This window comes from Cupressus sempervirens, chromosome 4 (genome assembly GCF_028749045.1).
Source record: "Cupressus sempervirens isolate cs-2001-9-10 chromosome 4, ASM2874904v1, whole genome shotgun sequence".
NCBI classification, from domain to species: domain Eukaryota; kingdom Viridiplantae; phylum Streptophyta; class Pinopsida; order Cupressales; family Cupressaceae; genus Cupressus; species Cupressus sempervirens.
Window position 1 is genome coordinate 278,315 of NC_143121.1, and position 22,162 is coordinate 300,476.

General features: G+C 37.8%; 1 protein-coding gene across 1 annotated transcript in view; it reads right to left on the bottom strand.

Annotated features, from left to right (window-relative positions):
- Positions 1 to 353: 353 nt before the first annotated feature.
- Positions 354 to 22,162, bottom strand: part of LOC149559620 (eukaryotic translation initiation factor 3 subunit C-like) — a 31,632-nt gene continuing 9,823 nt past the window's right edge. Inside the window, exon 4 of the mRNA XM_089824214.1 lies at positions 354 to 1,677. Within this exon, the coding sequence (XP_089680340.1) occupies positions 646 to 1,677 (1,032 nt within the window). The 3' untranslated portion in view covers positions 354 to 645. The remainder of the gene's footprint in view (positions 1,678 to 22,162) is intronic.

The window sequence follows — 22,162 nt, forward strand, 5'->3', positions numbered from 1 at the left end:
TACTTTGTCCCTATATGATTTATTTCTTCAATAAAATACAAAGGTATAACTATTTATTGTTCTTTAATGGTCTAAAATAATGAGAGATGCAGTTATGTGTGGATGAGAGAATAGATGAAACAAATTTTTTGAATGCTAGCATGTGTTGAATCATATAAAAATGAATTTAGTGGACTTTTGAAATCAAAACTAAAGTAATTTAGTAAATTAAAAGGCTTTTGAAAATCTGAGAGACCTTCTAACTACATACCTGATTTAGTATCAAACATAGGTTTATTAGAGTTCACAGTATTCAATTCATTCAAGTCCAAATTTCCAACTTCAAAAAAATGGGCAACTTAGAAAGTACTAAGTAAGATAAAGATTCTTCAAGAGACCATTTTATTTTGCAATATTCAGTTACAAAATATACTGCAGTAAAATTTGAGATCTCAAAAGACATTGCGTGTTCAATAGCAAAAACAGGTTTACATTTTTACCCCATTTTTGTTACACCTAGAAAAACTCGCCAATTAAACTTGTAAACTCTCCCAGCAATGAAAAATAAAATAGTTGCAACTCAAAAAGTACTCACTCACAGAATATCTAGAGTTTAAACTATGAAGTTGAAGATGACTAGTTATTGATTAGTGAATGGATAAGCCACTAAAACCTGCCTGATTTTGTTAAGCTCACCATCCGAGCTGCTCCATCAGGCTGAGTACCTCTCACACCAGCAGAGGAAGTTGAACCTGTTTGGTAAGGAGTTCTACCAACACTACTGTATGCATCTTGGTAGCGTGTGCTTTGATAACCTGAAGAATATGCAGCTGTGGCCCGACCACCTTGACCAAATCGATCTTTTGAAAACTGGGCTCCAAAAGTACCAGTACGTGCCTGGCCACCTGCATTTCGTGCCCCCGTAAAGGTTGACCGGGCAGAATAACTACCCTGTCTGCCTTGTCCACTAGAAAAATCATTTTGCCACCGACCAGAAGCAGCACCAGCATAATCTTGTGTGTCTCTCCTCCTTGTTGCCAGAGGTCCCTCTAATCCACCACCTGTTCGAGCATCAAAAGCTCTCTCATTACTATCAATAAGAACAGACAATTTCTCAGCAAACTGTATTGCCAAGGCTTGTAACCTGGTAGGCTCCACATTCTGAGTGACAATGCACCTTGTGGGCTGGTCCCAGCTCGCATGAAGTTCTTCTGCTATGATCATCTTACTCACTATGCTATGTACTTGTGCTTCAGAAAGCTCAAACATAGTTGTAAGCTGATCTAAGCTCAGAGAACCATAACAAGAGGAATAGGTGAATAGGTAGGTTCTCAGAGCTTCTTCACGAATTTTTAACTTCAACATATCTAGCACATTATCCTTTTCTCGAAGAAGCTTCCAAGCATCAAGACTTTCAATAATTTTGTATGCTTTTTCCCAATTTCCCTTGCTCAATGCTCGAGTTGCAGCCATAACATGATCACGAACATTCTCGGGAGGACCAGTGAATGTTTGCTTCTCATTTATTTCCAGTATACGCCGGAATGGCTTACTTATCACCTTTCTTCTAACATCATGTGCATTTATAGCCATATTTGGCACCTCCAAAAGCATGGCACAAATCAGATGAACAGCTTCAAGTAATTCAAGATTAATATGCATGTGGTAAGGCATTTGCCTCCGCCGCTCAAGTTTTTCCTGAAAGTTTTCAGAGGCGACAGATTAGTCTAGGAAAAAATGCTCATCTCAATGCTGATGTCAAACAGGACAAAACAAATACAGCATATAAAAATACAGTAGAAGAATAATGTTAGGAAAAATCATGACACACCAAATTGATGGAAGACACACCAAAAATAAGAGCAGATAAACTGATAAGACAAAAATATTTTTCAAAATTTAAGCATATCCATTTGCTGGAACACAAATATATTGCAAAAAGTGTGATCAAACCAAACTGCATATTTTCAGAAGCAGACTGATAATTCAGCAGCTCAAGTAATTTGTCAGCCACATGATGTCTGTTGGGACTCAAAAGCCCTGATTTTGAGTACCATTGAGAAAATTAAGCCCTATAAACACTTTTTGATGCATGTGTACCTGGCTGTACTTTTGAGGCCTAAGACGTGTTTAATGTTTCTAACACCTTGCATTCAGTATATCCACTCGTCCCAAGATAAATTGTCATTCTGAGCCATTCCGTGAAGTCCTGTTTTGGGCAATGTCCAAATCTGCATTTTCACCAAGTGTCAAAACAGCGACAGGAGACTGTGTTTGCAATTGAATATCTCGCACCCAGTAATGTTTCATGAATCACAACTTTGGGAGTGTTTAGTATCCATACTAGAGAACCTATGAGTTGTTTCGAATCCGTTTGACTAAGTTTTGAAATCCAAACGTGATTTATAGTTTTCTGACATTTTTTTTTGCAGGCAGTTCTAAGAGGGCAATTTTGACAGTTAATGTCTTTGGGCTGAGAATTCGTCATGAGACGAGATTCGACAGGATAAGAGTATGCAAAACAAAGAATCAACATGTTTGATTTCAGAGCCCAGTCAGGTGTTTCGGTCAATTTTTAAGGGCAGTCAAAGGACCTTCTGGCACAAAGTTGACAGTTCGCGGATAAGATGTAAAATGAGTTTTTAATGGCAGAGCAGTGCTCGATTTTGAACCCAATCAATTCAAGATGTTCAGTAGGCCACTTTGAAATTTCAGTTGTTTGAAAACGAATTTGTTTTTGCCGAACCCACTTTGGGGGCCCGACTAATTCCATCAGAACAACAATGGTTGTGGAAGTCATGAAAAGATTAGTGGAGAAGTTCATTGCTTTGATTTGAGTTTGTCCCAAATTATGTGTTCAAGCTAATATATTCAGTCAGTGGGATGCGTTGATCATTTTCAAAAGGAGCCAAATATTGTTGGATTGTTATCCATTGAATTTTTTACTGATTCAAGTGAGTGTGTAGCATCAGGCATTGATCCTTATAAGGGTTTTAAAATGGAATGAAATATGATGTAAAGTATACCCAAGTCAAAGCATTTTATTCTTCATATGCTGAAGCTCCCTTTACCATAGATTTGTTTGAAGGGGGTGAATGTCTTCCCATCCGCATTTAAATGCCTCAGACCATCAGTGATAAGTCCTTTCAATCTCATCTCGAGTGACTGAGAAATGGGCAAGTCCAGCTTAATGTGTAGACTGAAATGATTTTGCTTCAAGCGGCAACTCGGTTAGTGTTTCCAGACATCCTACCAATGAGGATTTTCTAGGATCCAAGCAGTATGAGCCAACTTAAAAGGGTCTCAGAAAATACAATTTCAGTATAGAAGGATTGATGATACAACGAGTCTTGAAGACAAAGAGTCAGCAATTGGCAATTCTAACAAGCCTGGTTCTGAATACTTCCTTTTTCTACTGAGTATTCGTGCAGCAGGAAGGGGTTTGAATCTCCAATCAGCAGATACTGTAGTCATATATGATCCTGATCCTAACCCAAAAAATGAGGAACAAGTTGTGGCTAGGGCTCACTGAATTGGTCAGAAGAGAGAAGTCAAAGTCGTATACATGGAAGTTGTTGTCGAAACCATAACAAGCTACCAAAAAGAAGATGAACTTCAGACAAGGGGCAATGTGGATGATGAGGATGAGCTTGCTGGTAAAGACTGATATATGGGCTCTATTGAAAGCCTCGTTCGTAACAACATTCAGCAAATACAAAATTGACATGGCAGATGAAGTCATAAATGCAGGACGTTTTGACCAAAGGACGACACAAGAGGAGAGGTGCATGACATTAGAGACTCTTTTGCATGATGAAGAAAGATACCAAGAAATTGTCCACGATGTTCCTTCAACGCAAGAAGTAAATCGTTTAATTGCTAGAAGCAAAGAGGAAGTGGAACTGTTTGACAAGATGGTGAGGAAGCCACATTGTAAAGCAGAGAAGGTGTCTTTTTAACAAGTCTGACTGAATTCTACAGCGCACGAGACGATAAAAAATAGCAGGGGCCATTAGACCTGCATTTGGATTGCGTATCAAAAGATTTTTGGGTTACAAGATATAGAAGAGGCGGCATTGACATCGAGGCAGCCATAGAAGGAAGTCTAACTCCACGTGACAGGTGGGGAGACCATGGCAGAGCGTTGAGGAAGAATTTCCAAAACACTTCCTCCACCGTAGGAGATGCAAGAAGCACACCCAATTTTTGGGGTGTCTGAACAGTTCTTTTAAATAATTGTCCCACATTGAACGGAGAGAGAGCTTTTTAAATGTAGAGTATGATTATTGTCCATAAAACACCACCTTTTAAAAGGCAAGGCTGATGTGTTGAGGGGCCCACCGGTGGATGACAGCTGGAGGTGACCTGTAGATATTTTGAACAAGTATGCAAACAGAGGAGATGACATGGAATCCGAGGAACAAGATGACAACATGTGGTGGGATCCGACAATGGTTTCCACATCACTAAAGCGAAGTTGCTCAACCGTTAACCACGTGACATGGCAACCTAACCAGCAAGTGACGCGTGGCAATGAGATGGCGTTGACGTGGCGAGATGAGGTGGATTGATGACCGGATGTTGAGGTGGTGCTAACAGTGACACGTCACGTGGTCACTATGTCGCGATGACGTGGCACAATGCTGACTCATCACGCGACATGGCAACCAATGACATGGCAAACGTGTGGCAACCATGTGGCATATGTCAAATGACTAAGCAGGAATGAGCCAATCACAAGACGACACGTGTCAGAAGAATGGTCAAACAGCTTTGACCCGGAATGATAAAAGGAGGGAAAAGCTACCACGTTCAAAAAATTAATTTTTAATTATCTCCTCTTCTGAACGTGTAGGTCAATTTTTCAAATAAAGTTTGAATTAACCCTATAGTTTACACTTTATAAAAAGATTAAATATTTGTAATAATCCAATTATGAAGCCTAGCAAGAGCCTGATTTTCAAATCAAAATTCTGGGAGTTCCCAAATAGCGGATATAGGTATATTATATATCGCCGGAACCGGGAGAGCACGAACTTTCCGATTATGGAGTTTGTTTTCACATAGGAAGTCACTAGTTCAAGTTATAGGCAGAAATGTAAATTTCAGGCCTCCTTGGTGAAATTGATGAAAATTGAAAATACAAATACAAGCCTAGTAAAAACACACAGTAAAAGGTCTATTGGGTTAATCTTGAGAATATTATGTCATTCTAGTATAACTTGTCTCCAATTTTCAGTTATGATGGATATTTGTTTTTCCAATTGGGCTGAATTTCAGGATTGAAGTTGGAGTCATGATTGAAGAATCAAATCTTTTGTGAAATGAAAGAGGAAATGAAAATATCTCTAGGTTAGGATTGAATTTTTTCATTCTATATAGGTATCTTTCTCTCTTTCATTTGAGGTTGGAAAATGTTGGAAAGATTTAGGAGTTGGAAACTGAAACAGAAATGGTTTCATGGAATTGATGAAGTTTGAATGGAATGCATCTAGGATGTGTTGGTTCCAAACCATGAAGCTATGCTCTGGCTATGATACCCCCTTCCCATCCCATCAATTTCTCATTCCCACCATTTTCTCTCTTGTATGACAACATATGTTTATTGTACAATCTGATTTATTTGGTACTTTGTGAGTCAATTTCTTGCATTTTCATTTAAATATTTCAAAGAAATCAATGCAAAGAACAGTAGGTGTTGAGCTTCATTTTAGATCTTGTTTCCTTTATCAGTGATTTGTGATGTTTTATGATCTTTGAACAGAGTCTAAATCATAATTCTAGTCCCTTAAGGTTGTATGTTTTTTCATTGTTGCTTATAATTCAATGAGTTATGTCAATGCTTCAAGGAAATCAACAGGGTTGCAGATTTATTGAGGAGGATATCAAGTAAGAATGAGATTTCGATTGAACATTGATATCCAATTTACAAGGTGAATGGATAGATTTGGAGTCTGAGCATAGCATATGTGTTTTAGATATCCAAAAATGCATGAGAGAGATTTGTGAATTTGCCCAATGGATGAGGCACTAATCAGCTATAGGATCATTAGCTTGTTGTCGATACTTGGTTTTCATCCACTTTCCCCACCCACATAAAATCAAATCAAATTCAAATCTTCTTTATATTTTATGTTTGAAGAGCCAAAACAGGATGCCCTCACTCAGCTTATGAATTGCATTGTCTAGCATTTAGCTATTGCAGATCTATGTTATTGCATGATTCATTAGGAAAAATAAGGGTTAAATCTGTTGTTAATAGATTCAAAGATATGTTTAGCACTGGTACAATATAGATTGAATCTGAGGTACACCCACCTAGGTTTTGCAGAGCCTAAAGTAGAAGAAGGGTCGAGCCTTATAGTTGGCCCGGTGTCTGAAATGGTATGTTGAAGATGGGAGTTAGCTGCCCCTAGATATATCTTGTTCTCATCAGGGTAATTTGGAACCGTCTTTGTTCCAAGTCACCAACAATGTCAATCCATTATTATGGTTGAATGGTAACACATTTTTCACTACTAACATCTTTCTCTAAACCAAAATCAAATGCGGATTATATTTCAATCTTTATCTAAAGCAAAAACAGATGAAAGTTCCTTTCAAAATTAATGTCTTTCTCCATAGTGAACACATATGCATGTATACAAAAACCTGCAAGCATAACAATTTCTCAAACGAGTCGGATTGGCAATCAAAGTCATTCAGATTTGCAAGAATATGGTCTAAAGAACAATGAATGTTTTTGGTGTATATCCAGCTCATTGTACTTTTACTCCAATACAAAATTTCTTGTCAGAGATTACTTTTGAAATTCTGAAAGTATCTCATCCTTGTCAAATACAAGATGCAATATAGTATTTGACAGTCTCAACTGCTAGATATGTTTTCACAAAAAAAACAATTGTGTATCAATGTGCTCTCCACATTGATAGGGAGCCACAATCCTGGCCCTCCCTGATAGGGAGCCAATAAAATATCATTGACTTTAGAGCAGAAAGCAACCAAATTTGGTAACTACATGCAAGTAACTAAATGTTCCAAAGATATACTAGATAAACTAGGTCAAAAGTTTAATGATATGATCCTTCCAATGTTCATCGTGACAAAACTCAAAAGGTTAGTTACAGCCGCATATATATTAGAGAATCTTGAACCAGCAGACAATCAAAAACAGAGGACAAATTGGAAAATAAATCCCGAAGTGAAATACTTTCTCAAAGATTGAAGTAGACATGATAGTTCATCAGTCAGAATACTTTAATGGTCCCTTCCATATCTTCCAACAAACAAGATTTTTGCCATGATGGTATTGCTATACACAGGCTGTACAGTTAAAGTTGTGAAACTAGATGAATCCACCTGAGGCCTGTCCCAGAGTTGTAAGATGAAGTTCAACACACATAATAATGTAAAGTAAATGTAATAGAACAGAAGTTACATAAGAGAACTCACATATATATCCATTATCTCGTGTACAATGTATCTCAAGATGACACCAACAATACTTCTAGTGACAATATATCTCGGAGACATGCATGAACAAATAAAGCTGTTGAGGGAGTGCAACTGCCAACTGTCAGCAACTGTCACCCAACTACCTAACCCTCGACAAGCACTAACATACATTAGTTACCCCGACAACACCACCCTCCCCACAAAGAAAGTCATCTCCATTAACACACAACAAAATGGGGACTAATAGGAACTATACAAAAGAAATTAAGAAGAGGGCTGAGAGAGCCTCCCTAACAAGGAGGGTGTCGGTGGTGTAGCTGATGCCAAATGCTTTCTCAAATTATACACCTGCTCAAATCCAATCCGCTAACACCTATCGCTCCCAAGTGGATTCACCATGCATGTTGCCTCCGAGATCTCCTTATCCTTCATGTCTATCTCCTCCATAGCTGTAGCAAGGCAAGACTCCACCACCATCCACTCATCCATCTCATGGTTCAACCCTACATCCTTGCTGCTCTCTCAACCCTCTACTGGGCCAAATGTGCCTCCAACTGCCAACTGACCCCTACGCTACACCAACTCCTCTTCTACATGCTAGAGTCAAGTGGCCAACTCCTCCCAAGCGGCCAATGTTTTCACCCATGTGGATGCACATGTTGGGTCCTCTTGAGCTCATAGTACCCCCCTTCCAGAATGCTTGCTCAACCTTCCTCAACAAGGACCACAAGCTCCATGAGGCCCCAGCCCTCCAACATCGTCAAGGGCTCTGTAGTAGGCCATCCCAAAGACTTCAAGCATTGCACAAATTCTTGAATACAACCCCCTCTAACAAACAGCAACAACCGCTTAACATCTTGATCTACTACCTTATGGGCCCATAACCAAGCAAAGCCCAATATCCTTCAAGTGCCTACCTCCATATTGGCCAACTAATTCATGTACCTACCGTCAATTCTTTGAAGCACTAGTCAAGGTCACTAGACTCCCCCTGAGTCTTCAATATGTGTTGGAGTGATGCATGAATCCTGCGCTTATACTCCTCTTGTACACCTATGTCATGCGAGGGACCTATCTCCCACTACCTCCAAATCCACAATCTTGTGAGATAGTGGTAATTGTCAGCACAATGAAAGGAGTATAGGTCCATTAGGTGACATGGACATGAGTTAGAAATGTATAAGCCAGGCATTTATTGTCCTTGATTCAGTGCATGTGCTCACCAACACCATCCTTCAACATCTCTATAGACAACTTTTATGCCCTAATAATACTTGGTTAGTTAAGGTGTAATAATCAAATAGTCGTTTCCAAATGGTGTCAATTAGCATCGGTCCATGGATCTAACCAACTATCAAGTCTATCTATATCCATGATGAGAAGAAGCAAACTAGCATTTTGATTGTGGAAGGAAACTACGATGTTACGAAAAGCCATATCATTCTATCATATCTCCTTATATGCTATACCCTCTTGGCCAATTTTCTATGTTATAATTGCATTATATTGGCAATACATCTTAGATTAGGCATCTAACATTTGGAGTTGTTACCTAAAGTTTGAACTTGGAGGTTAGAACGATAATGGGTGAAAGGATGGAAGCATAATGGGTCGTAATTTTGACCAACAAGTATTGATGAGGACATACATACGGTATGTGTTGAACTCACGGTGAATGAGGCAATGCACGATCTTCTGGGAAGCTTTTCATGGTTACTCGCACAGAAATTGGTGGAAGTCAAAAGACAACAAGAAGCAACAAAAAGAGAACAACGTAGGTAGGAAGGGAGGATCCAGAGGGAGGAGAAACCAAAGGGCACTAGCAAACGTAACTCCAACAAGGACAGAAGGCAACGCACAAAGACAAAGATAGAAGGGGAGAAGATAGCTAAAACTATCGTCAAGAGGTCTTTATGTATCCAAAAGCAAGAGGAGGGATTCCAATGGCTACGACAATTAATGAAACAGTTTGTTGCTTCCCACCATGGCCACAAAGCGGTCAAATACAACCATCAAGACCAAAGTGGGAAGCGATTGCCAGAGAACTACCACTCCCAAATAGTTCTTGGGTGCACTAAGGATTTGACAATGGCGGTTGGGAAGGTGGTGACTTCATACCTACAGAACCATCCATACATTCCAAAGAGAACAATAGCCAAGAGGGAAATCTCGAAGGAGAGGTAGTGGACTTACCTTACAAGGCATCGACAATCTTGTTTTCTCACGTGGATCAAGAATAAGGAGAATGTAGCCAATGACTCTGAGGAGAAGAGAGTACTCGTACAACTACAAAGGAGACAACCAAGATGTGAATGACATAGGTGGAGTAGTAGAAGACTCTTGTGTAGTCGAAGGTGCAGAAGATGCATAGGGATGCGAAGGAACCAACCCATTGTCCTCTAATAATGTACACAGTACCTACCATATGTGGCAAATGGCAAACCCCTTGGAGAAGCAAAATCAACCTAAGTTCGGTGGGGATAGATCGAACAATCTAATCTACCAATGTAAAACATGTGTAACAATATGGGAAGCAAATGGCCAAGATGACCATGACTATTGGTGAAATGATTTTCCTACCACCCTACAAGGGACTGCGAATTGATTGGTACATAGCCCTGCCAATAGGTGACAAGGCAACTTAGTACAACCAGAAAAAAAAAAATTCTAGAAGTTCAAATTGCTCTGTTACGATGATGAAGTGGTAGTAGAAATCTACAACACATACAAGGGAAAAATGAGTCCGAACAATCATACTAAAGTAGATTGAAAGAACTCATCAGCAAGATATACAACTAGCTAGTGAACTACTTGAAGAAAAGGTGGTTCATCAAAGGGTTGATCCCATCCCTTTGAAAGAAGATGAAGGTGGTACTACCATCCTTGTACACAAATTACAATCCACAATGGACATTGAAAGTGAAAACAAGATATCGAAAGGAAAGAAACGAAGTAGTGACGATGATAGTATGAAAGGTGAGAGCGAAGGGGAATCCCCCGCGATACAGGCCCTTCCAAAGGACATAATGAGGATGCTAAAGGAAATTCGAGAAGAGAAGGCAACTACCAAGGCAAAGGCAAGAAACTATGGCGTACCAAGTGTAAGAACAAAGGGCACACCAAGGATACTTGTCCCAACTAACTATTTTGCAACATCTGCCAATTATTAGGGTACTCCAATAAGGAGTGCACCTACAACCTAAAAGTAAGGAGCACACAAGTGCTCTATACCCAAGGAGAGCAAGCAACGCTACCTACCACATCACCACGACAAACAAATTACAATGCTTTGCCTGGAAGACACAGCAACAATGGATGTGAAGTAACAATAACCTAAGTTGCACAGGTACCTCCCTCCCCCCCTCCGGACCAAGGAAAGTTCAAACTGATTCGAAGTTCAAGTCCGGTTTGAACTTGGTTCAACTAGGGTGCGATTTTTACACTCCTGGTTCGAACCCGAGTGAGCCACCTTAAAATTTTCGAACCTAGTTCGAACCCGCAAAGACGGACGGTTGGAAAAGTGTTTTATTAGCAATTTTTAATATTATTTTGACATCCATAAAACCTAAAAGGTGTTATTAATTGATTTTGTGCCCTCTCATTGTCATTTTCTATTTCTAATTAGGTTATTTTGTCTTAAGGGAGAGCACATAAGTTTTTGAGCAAGCATCTGATTATGCAAGGAGGAGTTTGAAGATTAATTTGTTGTTGTTCTTCAAGTGTTTGTGCATCATTCATACACATTTGCAAGCTTGCAATGGCTGGAAAAGGTAAGATCTTATTCCATTTGCTATTGATTTTGTTCTAGTTTTTAACTTTTTTCATTTTTCCATTTCTCTTTCAATCTTCGTGTGTTATTTTGAATCTTTTCCATTATTCCAAAAAAAATCATTTTCTTGCATATAAATTATGAACATGTATCTAATTTCTTGTCATAGGAAAAGGAATGCCATCTACCTCTTCATCAATAGGCAACACCGAACAAAGAATGGAACCCAACTTTGATTCTCCTTTATGGAACTATGTAAACATTTTAAAACCCCTTCCAGGAGGTGGTGCATTCCTTTGGAAATGTCAGGGATGTGGTGTAGAAAGAAATAGTTCTTATTATCGTGTGTTAGGTCATTTATGTGGTTACACTGGAAGAGGAGTCAAGAAATGCCTTGGCAAAAAAAGTGCCCCTGTACCAAATCAAACTGTGTTAAAATATATTGAAGAGCATGAGGCAACAGAAGAAAGAGAAGGACGCAATGCCAATAAAAGTAAACGAGCAAAGGGAATGCAGCCCCCCCAGGCCGATGTTATAGTACAAGACCACCCCATCTTTAGTACCGCAGTGGACACTAACACTGAATCTGTCCCCATTGTACACAAAAGAAAAGGGCCACTAGAAACTGCTTTTAAAAATAAGGGTCGAGAAATTGTTGACATTAAGGTGGGAAGGTGCCTCTGTGCAAATGGATTGTCCTTTAATGTTGTCCACTCTCCATTTTGGAAGGACATGTTGAGGTGCCAATGAAGCTCTAAAAGGGTATTGTGGCCTCGAGTATTAGAAAATGTGCACCACCTTATTGGATGACAAGGTCCAACGGATTGAAAATCAATTGAAGCCCATAAGGGACTCATGGGTTGAGACAGGGCTGACAATTGTTTCAGATGACTAGAAGGATTCTAGGAACTGTCCCTTGAGCAATGTCCTTGCAATGTCCCCCAAAGGGGCAATGTTTCTAAAAGCAGTGGATTGTGAGGGCAAAGCAAAAGATGGGCCATTTATTGTTGATATCCTAATTGGGGCCATTGAACAAGTGGGTGCAAGAAACGTTGTCCAAGTCATAACAGACAATGCAAAGAATTATAGAGCAGCAGGTTTGTTGGTTGAATCACGATATCAACATATATTTTGAACACCTTGTGCAATCCATTCACTCAATCTTATGCTACAAAAAATTGGGAACCAAATTGAGTGGATCCAAACAATGTATGAAGAGGTTAAGGACATACATATGTTTATCACAAACCACCACATGACTCAATCTCTTTTCAAAAACTACTCAAAATTGGAGCTATTGAAGGTAAATGAACTTGAACTCAAGTTAGTAATTTAATTTTTAATATTTGACAATTTCTGATTTTTCATATTTTACTTGTGCAAAGTGTATACTTTTCTAAAATATGTATCTGATAGTTTTGTTTTTTGCTCTAATTTATGTCACAGGTTGTTAAGACCCGTTTCGCATCACATATAATCATCTTAAGACAACTTGTGCAGGTGAAAGATGCACTTCAAGGTATGGTAATCAGCCACAATTGGGGTGTATTGAAGCAAAAGAACACTAAAAGGGCAAACAAAATAAAGGATAGGCTATTGGCTAAGTCATGGTGGGAACGTGTGGAATATCTCCTTAAGATCACCGAGCCCATTATGAGCATGCTTAGGGACACTAACATGGATAGGCCTTGCCTTAGAGAGATCTATGATGGCATAGACTCAATGATTGAGAAGATCAAGCAAGTTATAAATGAGAAGGAGCAAGGTCCGCAAGAGACCTTTTTCTAAACAAGTGCAAAAAATTATTAATGAAAGATGGAACAAAATGACCACTCCATTACATTTGCTTGCCTATGCCTTGACCCCCAAATACTATAGCTCACAATATTGTGATCTACCAGGAAGGTTGCCACCACATAGAGATATGGAAGTGTTTGACGGGTACTAGGCAGCATTTAGAAGAATATTTCCTGATGACGATATGAGAGATGTAATTGTGGATGAGTTCATAGAGTTTGTCAATGCTAGAAGTCTAAGTAATGATGCTCTTCGTCATCAATTCAAGAAGGATGCTCATGGTTTGTGGTACCTCCATGGCCAAAAATTCCAAACATTGCAGCCACTTGCAATCAAAGTTATATCACAAGTAAGTTTTATTTTTTTTAAATTAGCTCACTTTATCTTCAAAAGAATCCTGACTAGAAAGTGATTTTTTTAAAATTTTAAATAAGATTGAATTAATTATTTTTTAATTGCTTACCCTATGTTGTCGTTATAGGTTGTTAGTTCTTCTGCATCAAAAAGAAATTGGAGCACCTATTCTTTCATCCACTCGATGAAGCACAATAAGTTGCAATCAAAAAAAGCAAAGAACCTGGTATTTGTGCATAAAAATGTGCACCTTCTTTCGCACAAGAGTCAAGAATAGAAAGAAGGGGAGACAGAGAAGTGGGATGTAGGTGCATAGATTGCGAACTTGGATGCTTCCACTGCTCGGCTTACAGTTGATGATTTTGATGACGTTGATGTCAATACCATTGTTGATTCTGCTACTGATCCCATTGGCCTTAGCGCAAGTAATGTTGGAGAAGAAGAAGAAGAAGATGAAGATTAAAGAACTTTGAACTAAGAATATTAATAGATTTTCATTCCATTAGTTAAACAATGAACGTGAAACAATGATACTTGAACATGATATTTTAAATGTTTTGAATCTTTGATGTTGAATTTGATTGAACTATGTTACTATATAATGGTATGATCACTATGATTACAAGTTTAACTGTTTATGGTGTTTTAAAGTTTTTGTTGTTTAAATGTGTTTATGCTACTATGCTACATTCTAATTTTAACTCATGCTTCATTAAAATATATATATATATATATATATATATATATATATATATATATATATATAATTTACATGTTTTTGTACTAACGAACCCAAACCCCTTACCAAAATTTTGTCAATCTTGCAAACCAGTTCTCGAACTTCAAACTTGGAACCGAACCCGAACTGGCAACTTAGACAATAATGGTAACAACACACCAAGAAGTTACATTTAGTACGATGCGAAGGAGCGGCCCATGATACAATCTCAAAGGTGCAATGAGTGGAGTCATTTCACACAGAAGTATGTTATGCAAATGTTGTGCTCAAGGAACCATGAGGATGCTAACTGACCAAAGGGGAAGGTAGTGAACATGATAGGGGTAACATGCCCAAAAGAGGAAGTTCAAGTAATTAGCAAACTCCAAGCAAAGATAGCTATATACCCCAATCCACTTACAGAGAAAGAGGCATACAAGGAGAGATTGAAAGAAGCCAAAATTGAAACAAGATTAGCCATGGAAGAAGAACGAAGAGGCAACACTGCCAATACCCAATACAATGAGCATCTAAGGCCAACATCATCATGCCACTCTCCTAGTATAGGTCGAGGACCTATGGAGATCAGCATCTAAGGCCAACATCATCATGCCACTCTCCTACTATAGGTTGGACCTAATGGAGACACTACCATAATTAAAAGTGGCAATTACAACCATAAGTAATGTTGGTTCCCAAAACCATAGATTGTTGATGCTGGAATATCCAACTAGTTATGGGCAACTTGACGGACCTAAACAATGTAGTCTAAGTTCCCTGCACTTCTAGCTCTGCAAGGCCAAGGCGGGTGTACCTGATCTTGAACAAATCACTCAAGTCCAGGATACTTATAGCAAATAAATTAGAATGTGAATGTAATTAAAGTTTTCCTAACAACAAGAATTATAGAAACCTTCAAATTTGCAAATTATGAATTAAGAATAGTAAATGAATATATAAATGTGAGAATGTTTTAAATGAAAAATAACTATGGACGATTGCAACAAATGAGTATATTAATTCTTCAAAGGAAAGATATGAAATAATTGCCAGTGTATGAATTGCGAGTCAAAAGTAATATAAAGACAAGTGCCGAAATCAAAAGGGCGATAGAGTCAATATTATAAGTTTAAAACGTACAACTTTATAAAATTCTATGCACATCAACTATAAATAATTTAGTAATCAAGATGCGACAAATGAAATATATGGACGCAATTTTAAAATATTATAGAATGTAATTAACTCTTGTGGTTCGGAGACAAACCAAACACAAATTCGGAAACAATTAAATATTTCTCAATATCTATGATATTCGATTTTAAAATGCTATAATTGATCCCGTCTACTTATCTATCATATAAATTATTTAAAAATAACTATGAAGGCCAAAATTATATAACATTTCAACTCTTAAGGCTTCATAAATATAAAATAAAATAAATATTTCTTATTGATCATGCCGGAAATAGAATAGCACTGGAGACACTCCTTACGGATGATCCATTCACTGCAGTTTGACTCCAAAATCGCGTACAAATATATTTACCCAATAATCTAGAATTCACGAGCTTAGTTCAAAAAGTCCATATGTTTGCCAATGAAAGAATATAATGTATCAAAGTGCATATAGTATGCAAAAATTAGGAAGAGTATCTATGAATTGTCTCCTTCATTTGGTTTATACATCTATATTTATAACCGATGGAAAGGTATTCACCCAACCATTGCACCTTTTCAATATACCTAATCGTATTTGTAACTATTTGATTAAATCAAGGAAATATTCGATTAGATTGAAAATTATGATCTCAACATATAACTACTACGAGATTTGAAATACAATAACCTTTGGAAAAGAGTTAATTTCAATGTGTTCATTTCGAACATCATATCTATCACTTCCTATTATTAATCCATCGCTTTTTTTTGCTCATGATCTGATAAGTTGGACTCCATAGGCTTCAAACCCCTGGTAATAATGATTTTCTTGTATTCGCTCAATCCGACATTCAAACATTCGACCTCCATCATTCTATCTTGTGCACATATCCTGCATGTATCTTCTCCAAAATCTTGTCATAAGAATGCATCTATTCTCCTTGCACCAAGATAAGCATAAATCCGTCTTCTCCAATATCAAACCAATCTTCATTATCTCCGTAAATATCTGAATGAGGAATACATGGACGACATGGCTTCCTGTATATGTGCGGTGATTATTACTGGAGGAAAAATTATCATTGTTTATACTTCTTTGATGCAGGTAATCTCCTCTTCCGTCCTTTGCATGAATCTACTTCAAAACTCTTTGCTTGGCGCCTTATATGAATATCATTCTTATCACATCAACATGTTCGGGCATGATCTTTCTGTCAGTTTGATAAATCTTCATTCTTCAGTGCACCTTGAACATATTGAAATCTTACGCTCCATATTGCTTGCACCTTGCATCCCGTGCTAAGCCAGAATTCTCTTACCATGCGCCTATTCATACCTACAAAAGACATGAGTTATCATTAGATATTAAAGAATGATTACAATCACAAATCCCTTATTTTGGCGGTTCTAGAGGACATAGACACTAAGATATCATGGCATATGGAAGAGGTTCACGGCAACATGAGAGAGCTCCTTCTATTACATGTAGTTCTGTAGACTATACCCATACATGTACTCTAATCACCAATCTCTTCAAGTCTAGTTCTCAATACTGTAAAACTTTGTGTGCCTCGTCATTTTTTATTTCAAGGTTCATTGTACCTTTTCTCAAGCCTAATACACTGTCCACTGTAATTTGGTGCTCATGAAACTTCTCATGATTTGGACTGTCTGTGATTGCAACTGGGCATTATTTGGTGTATACATATGTCCATCACGTTCTTCTCCAGAGATTATTGTTCTTATTTTCAGACTGTGAATGTCTGGTCAAGAAGTTTTCAATTTACATCACTGAAGAGGCTGTGGAGTCAAGCTGGGAGCATACACGTTGATTGTGACCTTAAATGAGGTCTTTGATAAGTTTGGAAATTGATGCCAGTGTTTTCATTGCTGATTGGACCTTTAGAATAACAGACCTGACATTTACCAAAAGTTATATCAGACCAGTAACACCACTTAAAACATGAACATCAGATCTTCATTACTCTTTGTTGACTCTGTTGTTCTGAGATGCTATCAGATATTGGACAAAATGAATGAAAGTAGTAGATCTCAAAAGCCAAAAGTACAACATTCTTGTAATTATCTGCTACTGCACTCCCAGATTCTACTATAACAAACTTCTATGTTTCTTGGATAGAATCACAATACTGAATATAACATTTATTCGATGCCTGTAACAAGATATGCATCAGATTTTTATCCATTGACTTCATAATTTCTCCTTATAAATCTCATTTACCGTTCATTGCTACTATGTATCAATTTGAATGTACTCCTCTATTTTGAAACATTCTTTTTGCATCTTGGAAGCTCTTCATGATGTGTTTGATATCAAGCAACTCTGTCTAGTGCTGTAGTGTATCTATGTATATATATAAACCAGCTTTCTCATACAACAATGGTACACAAGGGCTGTCATAGTGACTGAAAATCCCTTTTGCCAAGACTGCTTCCAACAAAAGATTGTTGCCTTACACATTATCTTATGCTAAAGCAATCGATATGTAATGATACTCTTCAAAATTCTCATGGAGGCTCTAATTTGCAAAAAGTAAGGCTCCATCAAGTAACACCATTGGTGACCAGGTAAACGGCAAGGCAGATGACAACCAGGGGACAACTTAGGTCAAGAAAGGAAGGCACCGCGAAGGAAACTTCCACACTGCCAGACCCAATGTTGTTGACTGTCAGCGTAGGACGAACCCCTGCAATGGTTCTCATGGAGGCTCTAATTTGCAAAAATTAAGGCTCCAACAAGTAACACCATTGGTGACCAGGTAAACGGCAAGGCAGATGACAACCAGGGGACAACTGAGGTCGAGAAAGGAAGGCACCACGAATGAAACTCCCACACTGCCAGACCCAATGTTGTTGACTGTCAGCGTAGGACGAACCCCTGCAATGATAGAAATCGAATTCATGTGTTGTACTCTCACAAACACCATTGTAGATGAAGGGTCAAGAGTAAACATTCTTCCAGAAGAGACATGGAGGAACCTTGGAAAACTGCTATACTGAATCAGTTACACTTCACTCTACCAAAACAAATGCTAATCATCACATAAACATAAGTGACCATACCAAAAGCTATGCAATGTATATATCATATTCGCAAAGTTGTAGCCATATCTGATAACTCAATTATCGCCGCTGACCAAAAATGTTGTATGTATCCTGAATTCCTAGTCTGGACTTGAGCATTTTTCATCTACCAACTTTATCAAATCTGATTGTTACTCCAAGCGACCAGCGCTTGGTTGTAAACACAAAAGGTAGAATTAGAATTTATTAATTCTAATTTTAGCCCAGAATGAGCATAGTAGAAAAAGGTGGAATAAGAATAGCCTAATCCTATTCCATTTTTTTAAAACCAGATTTTATATCTCGTCGGCTCCAGCCCTAGTTGCATAAGCCAAATTATTGGAGGGAAGTTATTTTTTGGTGAATAGTAGTGAGACCAACGATGACAGAAGCATAGTCGAGGAGTTCAAACAGATTTTTTTCAAATGTATTGAGCAAGCCCAACTCCAGAAAGACTCGTTAATGTGGTTTGATGCTCAAACTATTAAAATTTTTAAAAAAAACTTATTCCAATTCCAATTTCAATTCTTGCAACCAAACATAGAAGATGCATCTTTCGACTCCTCTTCCAGTTCAATCAAACAGGTCCAAATGGCATTCCAGAAATTACTTTAAGAATGTTGCATTCGGTAATTCCTGCAACCAAATGGACCCTGAACTTTAACACATACGAGAATGTAAAGTACAATGTAACAGAACAGGATGTAATATAAGAGAACTCATTTGAGTATATTCAAAGATGTCATAAATGTTTACAATGTATCTTAGAATGACACCAGCACTACTTCTATTTCATGACAATCATTGTCCACCTACCTTGCCCTCAAAAAACACTAACAAGCATTAATTATGCTGAAAACAAATTTCAGGCTTCCTTGTCCTTTGCGACTATTGTTATCAAGAAGTACTTAGACTAAAAATTGAAGGTTTCTATAGTGCTTTTATATTACTGCAATCAAGTATTCACAGCATGCAGTGTGATTGAATTTCGAATTTAATAAAATTGCAGGTGCAAGATTTTAAAATCTCTATATGGTGATGGATTTATTGTATACAAATAATGTCATAGCTTTTCCCATAGCTCTGGTGAATTGTTGTTTTCCTTGCACCTTATTCAATGCTTCATCGGTCCACTTGAGAAGCTTGTCCTTAATGTTTTCATTTGTAGCACAAATGACACCGAGCAGACCGGCATTTCACATGGTTACCATTGAAACATCCACTGGTAACTACACAGCCTATACAACTTTCACCCATTAAATCAGTCCTATTTTAAGTAGAATAAGCATACAAATCATATTTACCAAGAGACTTGTTTCTGACACCTTGGGGTGTGTCTTAGCAAACAGGGCCTGTCTCGGCGACTAGGACATGTCTCTAGCGCTAGAGATATTTTGAGATGCACCCAAACACATAAAACTTCTCCAATCTCCCGTGCAAAATGAGATGTCTCCCACTACTAAAAAGAAGAAAAAGACAACAAAAATTGCTGAACTATTGCAGAACGTGGTGAAGAAAAGACCAGTTTTTATCAAGACATGGGATACATGCAATATTTTTCCTGAGCATTTCATTTCCATGCAATCACATGGTCTCCTTCTATAGGCATGGGAAGTATTTCACTGCAGGTTTACTGAATTTATTAAATTACATCCAAAAAAATGGTGTCTCCAGGTGCCACATGTCTTGCTTTCAAAAATTGCGGTAGCTATCCTAAGTTGCACGAGTATGCAAAAGTTCAAACTGGTTCAAAGTTCGGGTCCGGTTCAAACTTGGTTTGACCAGGGTTCCAATTTTTGCCTGCTGGTTCGATCTAGTTCAAACCTGGGTGAACCAGGCCAAAAAAATTGAACCAAGTTCAAACCAGATGCTTTTTGATCCCCGCAAACAGCAAAAAAGTTTTTTTTTAGCAAAATATTAAGTTGTTGGCATCCACAACCCTAAAAGGTTGTTACGAAATGCTTTTCATGGCCTCTCATTGTCATATTTTGGGGCCTCTTGTTGTCATTTTTTGAAGAATTTGATGCCAACAGCATTGTTGCTGCTGCTGAGCCCACTGGCCTTAGCTCTATTGCTGAGTCAACTGATGCCAAAGAAGAAGAAAATGAAGGAGAAGAAGATGAATATGAAGAAGAAGATAAAGATTGAAGAACTTAGTATATTAATAGATTTTTATTCCATTTGTTGAACAATAAATGTGAAACAATGATACTTGAAATTGATGCTACGATTTATTTTTAATGGTTTGAATCTTTGATGTTGAACTATATGATGGTATGAGCACTATGACTATATGATGGTAAGATCACTATGATTACAAGTTTATGGTGTTTTTGTTATTTAAATGTGATATTGCTATCAGGATTTAACTGTGTGATTTTGAGTCAAACTCATTGACCCATGTTTCATGAGTAGTGATTCAACATGAATCCATCTCTCAAGAGAATAAATGGAACACTTAGCACTCATTGGATCTAGGTGATGCTCACAGGGGTGAAGCATTGGGACTTCTTGGGAGGTCACCCATCCCAGTACTACTCCAACTTGAGCGCACTTAACTACAGAGTTTCCTCCATGATTAAACCCAAAGCTTGCAACCCCATTTGCAAAACCTTCACCAAGTGTTGTGCCTTATGAACCATTCATTAGAAAGCCCCTTAAGCTCATCAATTGATAAGTAGGAGATAATTTCCACAACAAGTCCCATTGTGATATTGCTATCAGGATTTAACTATGTGATTTTGAGTCAAACTCATTGACCCATGTTTCATGAGTAGTGATTCAACATGAATCAATCTCTCATGAGAATAAATGGAACACTTAGCACTCATTTGAGTTTGACTCCAAATCACGCAGTTAAATCCTAATAGCAATATCACAATTTGACTTGCTGTGGAAATTATCTCCTATTTAAATTTGCTTATGCTGGTATGCTAGATTCTAATTTTAACTCATATTTCATAAATATGTATATATACATGTATTTTTTATAATTTGTATATGTTTTGTACTAACGAACCCAAAACCCTTTCCAAAATTTTGACGAGCTTGTGAACCGGTTCTCAGACTTCGAACTCGGAACCGAACCCAAACAGGAAACTTAGCTATAATCGTACAAGTCTCTCATATCAGTACCAGTCCCCTGGTAACTATTACAAATCATACAGTGGAGAATCTGCTCCTTGGTGAGGACTTGTTAGGATAATATGAGAATTGACAAGGACAATAGACATTCCAATTTGGAAATCTGTGTCAATAGCTCCACAAAATGTTGCATATAAACTAAATAGATGACACTACTCCTGCTTAACCTACATAGCCCAGGGATGCATCCCACAGTTTCAGACCCTTGGGAATGCATCCCGCATTTTCAGACCCCATCCCCTGTTTCAGGAACTCAGTGACAAGCTGGAGAATTTCTAAGTGATGCATCCCACAGTTTCAGACCCATGGGAATGCATCCCGCATTTTCAGACCCCATCCCCTGTTTGAGGAACTCAGTGACAAGTTGGAGAATTTCCAAGTGATGCTCATATTCAGTCACTTTTTTTATTACATAAAACTACGATAAACTATAAACCTCAGCATTAAAAATGGATACCTTGTTTTTCATATGACAGACTTGAGGGACAATGCAAGAACAAGGAATACACATCATAGATATGGAATTGTTAGGATATTCAATTTAATATATATAGATGTCAGTTTATTGATGTGGATTAATATATACTCTGGATAGTAATATTTTTAAGTAAAGCCTAGGTAAGTTAGGGCTATGGTCGAAACACATTTCCAGTCACTTTTTTTACTACACAAAACTACAATAAACTATCAACCTCGGCATT